At 41.2% G+C, this 14,202-nt stretch overlaps 2 protein-coding genes across 5 annotated transcripts in view; one reads left to right on the plus strand and one right to left on the minus strand.

Annotated features, from left to right (window-relative positions):
• med12 (mediator complex subunit 12) overlaps nucleotides 1-6,215 on the plus strand; it is a 65,384-nt gene extending 59,169 nt beyond the window's left edge. For all 4 annotated transcript variants that reach the window (XM_047353268.1, XM_047353266.1, XM_047353267.1 and 1 more), the window contains exons 42-43: nucleotides 5,425-5,506; nucleotides 5,836-6,215. In XM_047353268.1, the coding sequence (XP_047209224.1) occupies nucleotides 5,425-5,506; nucleotides 5,836-5,873 (120 nt within the window). In that variant the 3' untranslated portion in view covers nucleotides 5,874-6,215. The remainder of the gene's footprint in view (nucleotides 1-5,424; nucleotides 5,507-5,835) is intronic.
• Nucleotides 6,216-7,049: 834 nt separating this feature from the next.
• mars2 (methionyl-tRNA synthetase 2, mitochondrial) lies at nucleotides 7,050-12,986 on the minus strand. The gene is made up of 3 exons (XM_047353270.1): nucleotides 12,491-12,986; nucleotides 11,070-11,404; nucleotides 7,050-8,304 (listed from the first exon to the last, which is right to left on the minus strand). The coding sequence occupies exons 1-3, from the start codon at nucleotides 12,756-12,758 to the stop codon at nucleotides 7,126-7,128; spliced, it is 1,782 nt and encodes a 593-aa protein (XP_047209226.1). The 5' UTR covers nucleotides 12,759-12,986; the 3' UTR covers nucleotides 7,050-7,125.
• Nucleotides 12,987-14,202: the final 1,216 nt, after the last annotated feature.

Here is a 14,202-nt window from a genome sequence, read left to right on the forward strand (position 1 = left end):
AAATACCAAATAAATTGGTGTACAAGACACTCTTAGTGTGATATGGAGCCCATGCCTTAGCACCAGCTCTGCCAAACTAAGGAACTAATCCTAAAACTAAAACGTTCTGCGTGGCTTTTTCCCTATGGGTTGGTACCAGGATTCAGGGCACAAACCGCCACGTAAATTATCGCCGCCATGTGTAAAAACTTCAGTTACTTTCTGTCTCTTGAATCTAAAAATCCGTTAAAACCTTTAGGAAAGCATTTTTGTTTAAAGAAGACACATTTTTTGGGGTTTTCATTTGGTTAAAAAAAAAACGTAAATGTAGCTGCTGTTGATTTTTCTCACACTTTGTATGTTAACATTAAAATGGGACAAGAAAAATCTGGAGAATTTAAGTATGGAAAAAGTTTTGACTTTAGATTTAAAACATGTAGGAACTTTTAGTTAGAAACCAAATAACTGAGTGAAATAAAACATTTGAATAGAGGCTAGATTATGGATTAAAATAATTACATCTGCATGAGTGTAGCTTAGGGTTTCCATCAAGTTAGTCTGCTGCAAGCTTCTGCACATTGGTTATGTAAACATGCTCATCTCCACAAAGGCTTCTTCTGCTTTGACCACATATTTAATTTATAACATTTATAGCATCTTTTTTTTTATTCTAGAATTGCGCCGCTCAAGGTGGCAGCAGGTTGGAGTAGCTCTGTTACTTTTGATTCTGATTTATTCTTTTTTGGGAACTATTCCTCTTGTGGTGGATACAGTTGATTTTTTTTGGACGACTGTCCACTCCAGTGTCGGATGCTGTGCAACTTGGAAGATTTTTCTTAATACTTTCTATTTTTGGACATTTGTTATGATGCATTGCCATGGCAACGGGGTTGTTTCTTACAACCGGAAGCAGCTGATTAATATCTCAAAAGCTCAAATAATACTTCAACTACAACCCCAAATCCCTGATGAGTTGAAAAGGAGATGCAGTGGATGCAGAGCAGGAGCTAAGAGAAGAGAGAGAAGGAGGAAGTTCAAACCATCTTTTCCGTGGATTTTGATGGGCAATGTGAGATCGTTGGGAAACAAGTTGGATGAACTCCAAGCCCTACAAAGGACCCAGCCAGAGTACTGGGCATGCAGTATTATGTGTTTTACTGAGACATGGCTGCAGGATCACATCCCTGACTCCATCGTCTCTCTGCCGGCCTTTTTAACCATATGAGCAGACAGAGATTTAAAGAGGAGCGGCAAATGTAAAGGAGGTGGACTGGCAGTATTTGTGAACAACAGATGGTGTAATCCAGGACATGTTACTGTGAAGTGTCATCTCTGCAGTCCAGATATTGAACTGTTGGCAGTAAGTCTTCGTCCATATTATTTACCCAGAGAGTTCACCAGTGTTATTTTGGCAACAGTTTACGTTCCACCTTCCGCTGTTGCCGACACTGCATGTGATGCCATCAGCTCAGTTGTTGCTAAGCTACAGACACAAAACCCCAATGCTTTTGTGGCAATTTCTGGTGATTTTAACCATGCTTCACTCTCTGCTACACTTCCAACGTTTCAACAGTTTGTCAGCTGCTCTACCAGAGAAAACAAAACATTGGATTTGTTTTATGCAAATGTCAAGGACTCATCCATCTCTACAGCAAGACCTCCTCTAGGCAAATCAGATCACAATCTTGTTTTTCTCTGCTCGAAATATAAGCCCCTTGTTCAGAGACAACCTGTAATAAAGAGGACTGTGAGAAAATGGTCACAGGAAGCTGAAGAAGCTCTGCAAGGTTTCGTTGAGGCTACAGACTGGGACGCACTGTGCCAGCCACATGGAGAGGACATCAATGCCATGACTGAGTGTGTAACCGTCTATATAAACTTCTGTGTGGATAACATCATCCCCACCAGAACCGTGAGATGCTTCCCCAATAACAAACCTTGGATCACCAGTGACCTGAAGGACCTGCTTAACAAGAAAAAAAGAGCCTTCAGAGAGGGAGACAGAGAATTATTGAGGAGAATACAGAAGCAACTTAAAGTCAAGATAAGAGACAGCAAGGAGGTGTACAAGAAGAAGCTGGAGAGCAAGCTCCAGCAAACCAATATCAGAGATGTGTGGACAGGGATGAAGAAGATCACAGGCTTCAAGCAGAAGGATGATCAGACCGATGGAGGTCTGGACAGAGCCAATGAACTGAACACATTCTTCAATAGGTTCAGTTCAGAAACAAGCTTCGCATCCTCCTCTCCTGCTCACAGCCAAACAGACATTCCACCTTCCTTTGACCCACAGGACCCACAGCTGTCCAGTAACACCTCACATTTTTTATCTTCCACCTCAGCCCTAGACCCTTCTGCTTCTACATGTTTGCCTTCAACCATATCAGAAGATGCTGATGCTTCCTTTGCTTCCCCCTTCCACCTGTGTGTCTCAAGAAGTCAAGTGAAGATGCAACTGGAGAGACTGAATCGGAATAAGGCTGCAGGTCCAGATCATGTAAGCCCTAGAGTCCTGAAGGCCTGTGCAGAGCAGCTCTGTGGGATTCTGCAGCACCTCTTCAACCTTAGCCTGGCCCAGAAGAAGGTTCCGGTGTTGTGGAAGACCTCCTGTCTTGTTCCGGTACCAAAGAAAACTCACCCATCAGTCCTCAATGACTATAGACCTGTTGCCCTGACATCTCACATCGTGAAGGTCCTAGAGAGACTCCTGTTGGCCCACCTGAGTAAGCAAACAGTAAACCATCGGGACCCCCTTCAGTTTGCTTATCGCTGTGGAGTTGGAGTTGAAGATGCCATCATACACCTGCTTCAACAAACCCACTGTCATCTGGACAAAGCCAGTAGCACTGTGAGGATCATGTTCTTTAATTTCTCCAGTGCATTTAATACAATCCAACCTGATCTGCTTTGTCAGAAACTCCAGAAGACTCAGGTGGAGGCCTCAACAATCTCCTGGATCAAAGACTACCTGACAAACAGACCACAGTTTGTGAGACTGAAGGGTTGTGAGTCTAACCAGGTAGTCAGCAGCACAGGAGCACCACAGGGGACTGTACTCTCACCATTCATCTTCACTCTGTACACCTCAGACTTCCAGTACAAGACAGACTCCTGTCATCTGCAGAAATACTCGGATGATGAGCTATAACAACATTTAATTTCCCTTTGGGATTAATAAAGTATTTTTGAAATGAATTTGAATTTTGAATTCAGGATGCTCAGCCATAGGTTTTACTTTTTAGCCAAAAGTAAAAACAATTTAAGACTGAATAGTTTAGGAAATGGCTCCTTCTTTCCGAAGGTGATTGATTGGACTTTATTTTATTTGGGGCATCAGAGTAAAAGGGGTGAACAAAGACAACACTTTTTTTTTTTTTTGGGAAAACTTTTTGTAATGTATGGTGATTTTATTTTATTTTTTCCCAGCTCTCAGTTCTGAACTACTGTGTGGGGCTATTACATCAAATCCCAATAAAATACATAATCTTGGAGTATGAATGCTTTTGAAAGGCAATGTAGGTACAGGTCCTTCTCAAAATATTAGCATATTGTGATAAAGTTCATTATTTTCCATGATGTAATGATGAAAATTTTACATTCATATATTTTAGATTCATTGCACACTAACTGAAATATTTCAGGTATTTTATTGTCTTAATACGGATGATTTTGGCATACAGCTCATGAAAACCCAAACTTCCTATCTCACAAAATTAGCATATTTTATCTGACCAATAAAAGAAAAGTGTTTTTAATACAAAAAACGTCAACCTTCAAATAATCATGTACAGTTATGCACTCAATACTTGGTCGGGAATCCTTTGGCAGAAATGACTGCTTCAATGCGGCGTGGCATGGAGGCAATCAGCCTGTGGCACTGCTGAGGTCTTATGGAGGCCCAGGATGCTTCGATAGCGGCCTTTAGCTCATCCAGAGTGTTGGGTCTTGAGTCTCTCAACGTTCTCTTCCCAATATCCCACAGATTCTCTATGGGGTTCAGGTCAGGAGAGTTGGCAGGCCAATTGAGCACAGTGATACCATGGTCAGTAAACCATTTACCAGTGGTTTTGGCACTGTGAGCAGGTGCCAGGTCGTGCTGAAAAATGAAATCTTCATCTCCATAAAGCTTTTCAGCAGATGGAAGCATGAAGTGCTCCAAAATCTCCTGATAGCTAGCTGCATTGACCCTGCCCTTGATAAAACACAGTGGACCAACACCAGCAGCTGACACGGCACCCCAGACCATCACTGACTGTGGGTACTTGACACTGGACTTCTGGCATTTTGGCATTTCCTTCTCCCCAGTCTTCCTCCAGACTCTGGCACCTTGATTTCCGAATGACATGCAGAATTTGCTTTCATCCAAAAAAAAGTACTTTGGACCACTGAGCAACAGTCCAGTGCTGCTTCTCTGTAGCCCAGGTCAGGCGCTTCTGCCGCTGTTTCTGGTTCAAAAGTGGCTTGACCTGGGGAATGCGGCACCTGTAGCCCATTTCCTGCACACGCCTGTGCACGGTGGCTCTGGATGTTTCTACTCCAGACTCAGTCCACTGCTTCCGCAGGTCCCCCAAGGTCTGGAATCGGCCCTTCTCCACAATCTTCCTCAGGGTCCGGTCACCTCTTCTCGTTGTGCAGCGTTTTCTGCCACACTTTTTTCTTCCCACAGACTTCCCACTGAGGTGCCTTGATACAGCACTCTGGGAACAGCCTATTCGTTCAGAAATGTCTTTCTGTGTCTTACCCTCTTGCTTGAGGGTGTCAATAGTGGCCTTCTGGACAGCAGTCAGGTCGGCAGTCTTACCCATGATTGGGGTTTTGAGTGATGAACCAGGCCGGGAGTTTTAAAGGCCTCAGGAATCTTTTACAGGTGTTTAGAGTTAACTCGTTGATTCAGATGATTAGGTTCATAGCTCGTTTAGAGACCCTTTTAATGATATGCTAATTTTGTGAGATAGGAATTTTGGGTTTTCATGAGCTGTTAGCCAAAATTATCCGTATTAAGACAATAAAAGACCTAAAATATTTCAGTTAGTGTGCAATGAATCTAAAATATATGAATGTTAAATTTTCATCATGACATTATGGAAAATAATTAACTTTATCACAATATGCTAATATTTTGAGAAGGACCTGTATATTCCTAACTCTTGAGAGAGGAAACTGATTTTTCAGGTCATCTCTGGCTAATGCAATGTTTTTGACCACGTCACTCATCCTAATTTAACGCTTTTTCATTGAGATCCATTGCATCCTTTTTAAAGAATGAGCAATAATTGAAAAGGAAAATCCAGACCATATTTCTCCTATTACTTAAAAAAAACAGCATACATGTGCTGATTCATTTCCAGTGCTTTGCAATTTTATGCGTGTAGTGATCCTCTTCATTACAGCTGTAAAACGTGTGAAACAAACACCTCCTGATAAATTTGTGCACGTCTGTTGCAGTTTCCACGGCCAGGGATGCAGCAGACTCAACAGCAGCAGCAGACCGCGGCGCTGGTCCGACAGCTGCAGCAACAACTTTCAAGTAAATCACCACCTTCTTCAGTGACAGCTGGATTGTTGGTTTACATCACTTTTCCCTATGAAGAAGTATTGGGGTCATTGGGAGAAAAAAATAAATGGTGGTTTCACAGAATAAAGCTGAAATGTCGAGAATAAAGTCCAAATATTAAGAATAAAGTGGATGTTTATATGCTAAGAGATTCTTATTCTAAAATATAAACTTTGCTGTTACTATTTCTCATTATTTGGAAAGGTTAAGCAAAAAATTAATTTGTTGCTCCAAGTGATCCTTATACTCCATCATTGTTCCTAAACTCCAAATATTTAACTGACTTTTTTCTCTCGTTTCAGATACACAACCAGGACAGGGCACCAATCCCTATTACTGATCGTGCTCGTTTCTAGTTCTGCGGAGGGAAATAAATTCTGGGTTTTGCAGGAAAGTCGTGTTCTGTAAATGAAGTGATTGATGCAAACAGGAAATAAAGACAAAGAAGGACCACCAAACGATCATGATGAACCAAACCCCGGCTACAAGATTTGAGTTGTAAAATTTTGAATTTTCAGGAGAGGGAACCTGATTTAACATGTTTAATGACAGAAAAGCCTATGTAAAAAAAAAACAAACAAAAAAACATGATTGAAAGAATAATGCTTTTCTAATTTTATTTCAATTTGTACAATTTTCTTTTCCAGTTTTGTGTATTTCTCATTAAAAAAAAATCATGTCAGTTTTTGTGTGTTGTACTTGTGTTGGCTGTCAGTGAAAGACTTGAATCCTAGAGGACGCACAGTGACAATCGTTTTAATCAAGTGGGAGAGCTCTTTGCCAATCAAGAAGTATAAAACGGCTAAAATAAATATAATCTGTGCTTTAATGTGAATACATTGTCATTTATTTACAGGTGCATCTGAAAATTTAGTTGAAAAGTTGATTTATTCTTGTCATTTTGATGGATATTACTTACAGTTTAATGAAAAACCCCAAATTAGTTTCTCAGAAAATTAGATTACATTTCACCAATTTTTTAATATAGACATTTTATGGGCTACACAATTATGGGGATGACTGTTATAGTCCAGCAGACAGTCATTCACACTGGAGGATAAGCTGCAAAAAGTCAATGTTAAAGAAGGATGTTCTTTGAGAGCTGTATCCAAGTACAATAATGGAAAGTTAAGTGTAAGGTAAAAGTGGGATAGAAAAAGGCCTTAATGGATTGTGAAACAAAACAGCTTTTGAATGCATATACTGGACATTCACTCAATAGGATAACATTTCTGTATTAGAAATACTTTAAGTGGTCTTACATTTAAATTGTCCTTAGCTGGAAGCTATAATCAAAACTAAAATAAGTTCTTAAGATATTTTACTCTGTAATGAATTTAGGTTTTGCTTTTTCTGATCTAATAGTGAATAACTTGTGTGTTCACAGGTGCTTCTTATATTAGTAGACCTTTTATACTGCCAAATTTTTCCAAATCCTGAACAGATTTTTTAGGATGTTCTAAAAAAGCCCAAAAAGTTTTACCAGTTTTTAAAACGGGTTCCGACAACTTTCCAATCAAGTCAGATATTTTATTGTAACAGCCAGATTGAATTTCTGTTTTAGCTAAAATGAAAATACTGCATGAAATCAGTCACTTTAAACATGCAGGTTTTTTACTTTTCTTTGGTTTTTGTTTATCTCCATTCTGACCTTCCAGTCTGCTGAAAAGCAACCTAGAGTCCAAACCCAACAGCCTCCCTTCGAAGGGACAGTCCGTTCCGTGATATCGCTGCAAAAAATCCAGATTTTTCCAGCTTCTTTCGTGTGGTTGCACACCAAGTCTAGTTAGCAGCCTGTTGGAAATCTCCGGCACCACCGGCTGGAGGAGAGTCCCATAAATCCTCAAACATTCCAGGGAAACATGGATGATGGCGTCTAACCAACGGCGGTCTTTGCTGTCCCTCCTGTCCAGCTTCCAAGGCGCGTGGCGCTGAATAAACCTGTTGGTCTGTCTCACACAGGCGCTGATTGCCTCCAAAGCTTTGTACACGTGTATGCTCTCGTAGTACTTCTCAACCACAGTGGGAAGACTTCTTACTGCAGCCACCATTTGGTAATCTTCAGCCACCGCTCTGCCACGCTGGTCCCTGGGGAAGGCCTGAGAGCAGAAAGCAGGGTAGACCTGAGCTGGGTTGAGAGCTGGAGCTGTGCAGCGGTTCAGCAGACCACCTAAAGAGTCAGCAAGCTCTGTGTTGAGAAGTTTTATAACTTTGTCATGAGTGTAATCGCAGTCTGAGTCTGGGACACCCTGGCGCAGCAGAAAGTACCTCATACCATCATTTGTAAACATCTGAGAGTGCTCAACAGGATCCACAACATTACCCAAACTTTTAGACATCTTCCTCCCTGCTACGGTCCAGTGGGAGTGCACGTGGATCACCTTTGGCAGAGGCAACCCAACTCCCAGAAGGAAAGCGGGCCAGTAAATGGCATGGAACTTCAGGATGTCCTTTCCGATGACGTGGTGGGCAGCGGACCACCACTGCTCGTGTATTTCTGGGTAACCAACAACGGTGAGATAATTCACCAGGGCATCTAGCCATACGTAGATGGTTTGTTCCGGATCTCCTGGGACTGGAACGCCCCACTGAAGACGGCTTCTCTGGCGGGACACAGAAAGGTCTGGAAGGTCTTCTTGCAGCCACTGCACAACGGCCTGCTGGAAGCGCTCGGGCTGGACAGCTCCGGGATTTTTCACCAACCAGTCTAGAAGACGAGACCGAAAGATGGAAAGACGAAACATGTAGTTCTCCTCTTTCATCCACTCAACCTGCAAAACAGTGAGATCATTTATGATTCCTTAGTAATGGAGAAGTAGTAGTCATTTAGTAGCAGTTTTATATTGCTTCTTTTCATTGCTACAGTCTTCCTTGTCAGTTCCACAGGTGTGTTAATGACTATATTGGGTACTTGGATTTTCTGATTTTAGCCCATAGCTGCAAAGTTCCACATTACCATGCTGTAGCTAAAAAAGAGTGTTATAAAACATTTCTGCAAAATCAACCATTTTCTACTTCGTATTCTTGAGCTATGGAGAAAAATTTGACAAGACATCCAAGGTCAACTTTACAGGTACATCTCAAAAAATTTAAATATAATGAAAAGGTTAAATATTTGTTGTTACTCATTTCAGAAAGTACAGGTCCTTCTCAAAATATTAGCATATTGTGATAAAGTTAATTATTTTCCATAATGTCATGATGAAAATTTAACATTCATATATTTTAGATTCATTGCACACTAACTGAAATATTTCAGGTCTTTTATTGTCTTAATACGGATGATTTTGGCATACAGCTCATGAAAACCCAAAATTCCTATCTCACAAAATTAGCATATCATTAAAAGGGTCTCTAAACGAGCTATGAACCTAATCATCTGAATCAACGAGTTAACTCTAAACACCTGCAAAAGATTCCTGAGGCCTTTAAAACTCCCAGCCTGGTTCATCACTCAAAACCCCAATCATGGGTAAGACTGCCGACCTGACTGCTGTCCAGAAGGCCACTATTGACACCCTCAAGCAAGAGGGTAAGACACAGAAAGACATTTCTGAACGAATAGGCTGTTCCCAGAGTGCTGTATCAAGGCCCCTCAGTGGGAAGTCTGTGGGAAGGAAAAGGTGTGGCAGAAAATGCTGCACAACGAGAAGAGGTGACCGGACCCTGAGGAAGATTGTGGAGAAGGGCCGATTCCAGACCTTGGGGGACCTGCGGAAGCAGTGGACTGAGTCTGGAGTAGAAACATCCAGAGCCACCGTGCACAGGCGTGTGCAGGAAATGGGCTACAGGTGCCGCATTCCCCAGGTCAAGCCACTTTTGAACCAGAAACAGCGGCAGAAGCGCCTGACCTGGGCTACAGAGAAGCAGTACTGGACTGTTGGTCAGTGGTCCAAAGTACTTTTTTCGGATGAAAGCAAATTCTGCATGTCATTCGGAAATCAAGGTGCCAGAGTCTGGAGGAAGACTGGGGAGAAGGAAATGCCAAAATGCCAGAAGTCCAGTGTCAAGTACCCACAGTCAGTGATGGTCTGGGGTGCCGTGTCAGCTGCTGGTGTTGGTCCACTGTGTTTTATCAAGGGCAGGGTCAATGCAGCTAGCTATCAGGAGATTTTGGAGCACTTCATGCTTCCATCTGCTGAAAAGCTTTATGGAGATGAAGATTTCCAGAAGACAGTCATTGAGACCCTCCACAAGGTAAGCCACAAAAGGTCATTGCTGAAGAAGCTGGTTCACAGAGTGCTGTATCCAGGCATATTCATAGAAGGTTGAGTGGAAGGAAAAAAATGCAAGAATAGCAAGAGTCTTGAGAACATTGTCAAGCAAAAGGAATTCAAGAATTCATGTCATTTGCAACTAGAATTAGAACAACTAATTGTGTCCAAATTTGAGGCACCCAACTTTTGATTTGATGTAAGGTTGAAAATTTTGGGAGGTAATCGTCTTTCATTATTCTACCCACTTCATGAACACACCCATAGGATGATGCTGCCACCACCGCTACTGACAACAGGTACAGTGTTCTTAGATTTAAGTGTCACCTTGACTCCACCAAATATGTTTCGTGCCACTGCAGGTACAAATCCCGATACTAGTCTTGTCAGACCCTAAAACCTTCTTCTACAAGGCGTCTTGGCTTGTCCATGTGGGAAAAAGACCCTCAGCATGGTGCTGCCTCCACCATACTTTACAGCCTCACCTTGATTCCTCCAAACATGTTTCTTGTTAAGGTGGCCAAACTGCTCATTCTTTGTCTCCTCTGATCTTTAAACGTTTCTCCAGAAGGCATCTGGCTTGTCCATGTAGGTAACAGACCTGCATGATGATGCTGTCATCACCATGCTTGATAGTTTTGCATCTAGTTCTTAGTTTTGAAAGCCTCACCTCTACATTTTTAAACATTCTTCTCGTCATTGTGGCTGTTTAGCTCAATCGTTTTTATCTAAATGTGAAACTTTTTCTCCAGCAGCTGCTCTCCATGTTTTGTCCCTGCTGCAACACAACCAATTCAAATGGTGGAATTGCCTACTCAGCACGCCGTCAAGTTCTGCAGAGGCCTCTAAAGGAACCGTTCATACGATTACAGTTTGTTGAACCAGAAGAACATTCAAAACAAGCAGGAAACTGGGTCTTGAGGACTGAATACGGCTACCTTTGTAGAGCAGCTCCTATTGGGAAAACCGACCAATTTAAAAGAGCTCAATCATCAGGTAAGAAAAGTGATCAAACATTCAGCAAATATTACATCAATCCCTAACTGCGACAAAAGGTGTCGTTCCTCTGCCACATGCTAAGGGACATTTATCTTAAAGATAGTGGGAATGTATGTATAATTATGGCCCTATGTGGAATAGAAAAAGTCTACAGTAAATCCAGACTTATGCACCCATTTCCTGTTTTTAAAACTCCTAATTTCCTCCCTCTGAAAAAAAGACGGTTCATATGAATTAAAAGCCCAAAATGAACATGAAATCCCTGCCCTTAACGAGTGCATGTGCAAATTAGGTGGATTGCCCTTTCAAAGTTTGCCAAGTACCTTGTGTCCACTCTCCAATGACACCTTGACCTTCTTTCCCGATGGGTCCAGAGCCTCACCGACCTGCGACGGCATGAGGAAGCTTTCATCTTGTGTGGAGTACCAGCCCTCATAGCTTCCTTTGTAAATGAGCCCTTTGTTCCAGAGCACTGACCAGAAATGCTCCACAGCCCGGCGGTGTCTCTGTTCTGTGGTTCTGATGTAGTCAGTGAAGGATATGTTACAGCTGCTGAAGAGATTCCTGAATCGCTCAGACACTTCAGTACAGAAGGTCAGGGGATCTTTCCCCACCGCTTCAACCGCTTGCTGGATCTTCAGGCCATGCTCGTCTGTTCCTGATTTAGAAATATAAATTGGTGTTAATATATTAATCATTAAATCTAGTGTGTGACAAATAAACAAGCTCGCCATGTGGTAAATTTAAATGGGTTTGTCTTCTGTGTCAATTAGTCCCTTTAACCTTTTCTTCAAAATTGTGATAATGGTGTGTTGATAGAAGAAAAGACAAATATGGTGCATTGCAAAGGTTTTACAAGCACCTAAATGTATTGTATTAGGATTTCATGCAATAGGCCAACATAAAGTAGCACATACCTGATGTGAAAGAAAAATGATGGCATGTTTTTCAAATCCATTTACAATCACAAATCTGAAAAGTGTGGCATGGAAGCCCCCTTTATTCTGATACCCCTAAATAAACTCCAGTCCAACCAATTGCCCTCAGAAATCAGCTAATTCATTAATAAAGTCTACCTGTGTGTAATTTAATCTCCAGACATACAGCTGTTCTGGGAAGACCTCAGACGTTTGTTAGTAAACAATCAGCATCATGAAGACCAAGGAACGAAGCAGCAGCGTCCACCAAAACTGAGTCAGCCATGGAGAGCATTACTCAGAGAAGCAGTCAGGAAACCTATGATTACTCTGAAGGAGCAGCAGGGGTCCACAGCTCAGGTGGGAGAAACTATTTTCTAGGCCTATATGGAAAAGTGGAAAGAAGAAAACCATAAAAGGTCCCAATTAAATGTGCTAGTAGGTGGTCGGGTCAGATGAGACCAAAATTGAACCTTTTTGCCTACATGCAAAACGCCATTTGTCATGGAACACAACTGCTGCCACTGCAAAGCATGGTGGTGGCAGGATCATGCCTAGGGTTTGCTTTGTAAATGCTCTCCATGCAGTTTTACTGACCTTGTGTTATTTTTCAAAAAAAAAAGAATGAGCAAAGACGTGAAAAAATGACTGTGAGACTTACCCCCCAAAAGAAGAGAAGTTGAAAAACCATGTATGATTTTCTTTTTGATTCCAAATGATGCACTATGTATTAGTTTAAATCTCAGTAAAATACTATTGAAATTTACAGTTGCCACGTAATAAAAGCTGAAAAAGAACATACATTGTCTTGTGGGTGTAGGATTTACCTGTCGCAAACCTCGAGTCAAAGCCCTGCATGAGTTTCCACCTGTGTAAGCAGTCAGCTATCACGGCTGAGTACAGGTGGCCGAGATGAGGAGATGCGTTCACATAGAAGATGGGTGTTGTTATGTAGAAACTCTTGTCTTTGCACAGCTGGCTGCTGTGTTTCAGAGCAGAGCTCCACAGTCTTTGGTCTGCTAATAAAACCCCTCTTTGTTGGAATCTATAAAACGTCTCACACCCTCTGGTGAGTGTAAGAAAAGGAAACTTCATCCTTGCGTCGCAGATGACTAAAACAAGAGAAAACTCAGTGCAGGGAGTGCAGAGCTAAGGGCGGCTAACAGAAAATACCCTACATGGCAGATCGGATAATAATCGTGGAGAAATTATTTAGTTATAGGGATTTTAGTCATTAACAACCTCTCTGTGAAAACGTACAACGCGTGTGTTTAGCCTGCTTCTCAAGGTTAGCGCTTCTTCCGGTATCTGTCAACAACAAAAAAAGCCGTCATCCAATTAGAAAGCTGGAAAGACTCCACCACCAATCGGATTGCGGGACTTGCCTGGAATATTTTTTAAATAACTTTATTAGAAAAAGAAAACACCTGGTAAATAAATTAAAACATATCTGACTTCTTAAAATGTTTGTGAAAATCACAGACGAAATAATTTTTGTTCGTAATGATTTTAAGTCTCTTAAAACTCCTTTACAGGATGCATATTCTATGGAGGATTTTGAATGTATTCTATTTTATTTTTTATGACATTTATTTTTATTTTTACCTCTTTTAGCTTTTAGAAAGTTCATATTGCCAGAAATATAAGAGCTTATTCGATGTAAGAGCAAAATTTGCATGACAGTTTTTGGTTACAAAATTCTCATTAGTTTTCTTCTAGTCTGATTCATGACAAGATGATGATTTTTCAACCCATTTTCAATTAAGAGTGGTTGGGACTAAATCATATTATCCTGAGAAAATGTTTGAATAAATAAGGATTAATGCTCTTAATAAAAGTATTGGATATTTCACAGGAATGCATTGTGGAGATGTGACAGGCCAACAATGGGTCTGTTGCCTGAGGCCAGCATGATACACAACATTTCAATGTTGGTAGTGAAAGTACCTTGTTTACATTACAGGTCCTTCTCAAAATATTAGCATATTGTGATAAAGTTCATTATTTTCCATAATGTCATGATGAAAATTTAACATTCATATATTTTAGATCCATTGCACACTAACTGAAATATTTCAGGTCTTTTATTGTCTTAATACGGATGATTTTGGCATACAGCTCATGAAAACCCAAAATTCCTATCTCACAAAATTAGTATATTTCATCCGACCAATAAAAGAAAAGTGTTTTTAATACAAAAAACGTCAACCTTCAAATAATCATGTACAGTTATGCACTCAATACTTGGTCGGGAATCCTTTTGAAATCCTTCTGAAAAATGAAATCTTCATCTCCATAAAGCTTTTCAGCAGATGGAAGCATGAAGTGCTCCAAAATCTCCTGATAGCTAGCTGCATTGACCCTGCCCTTGATAAAACACAGTGGACCAACACCAGCAGCTGACACGGCACCCCAGACCATCACTGACTGTGGGTACTTGACACTGGACTTCTGGCATTTTGGCATTTCCTTCTCCCCAGTCTTCCTCCAGACTCTGGCACCTTGATTTCCGAATGACATGCAGAATTTGCTTTCATCC

The sequence above is a fragment of the Girardinichthys multiradiatus genome, chromosome 23 (assembly GCF_021462225.1).
Source record: "Girardinichthys multiradiatus isolate DD_20200921_A chromosome 23, DD_fGirMul_XY1, whole genome shotgun sequence".
Taxonomy (NCBI): domain Eukaryota; kingdom Metazoa; phylum Chordata; class Actinopteri; order Cyprinodontiformes; family Goodeidae; genus Girardinichthys; species Girardinichthys multiradiatus.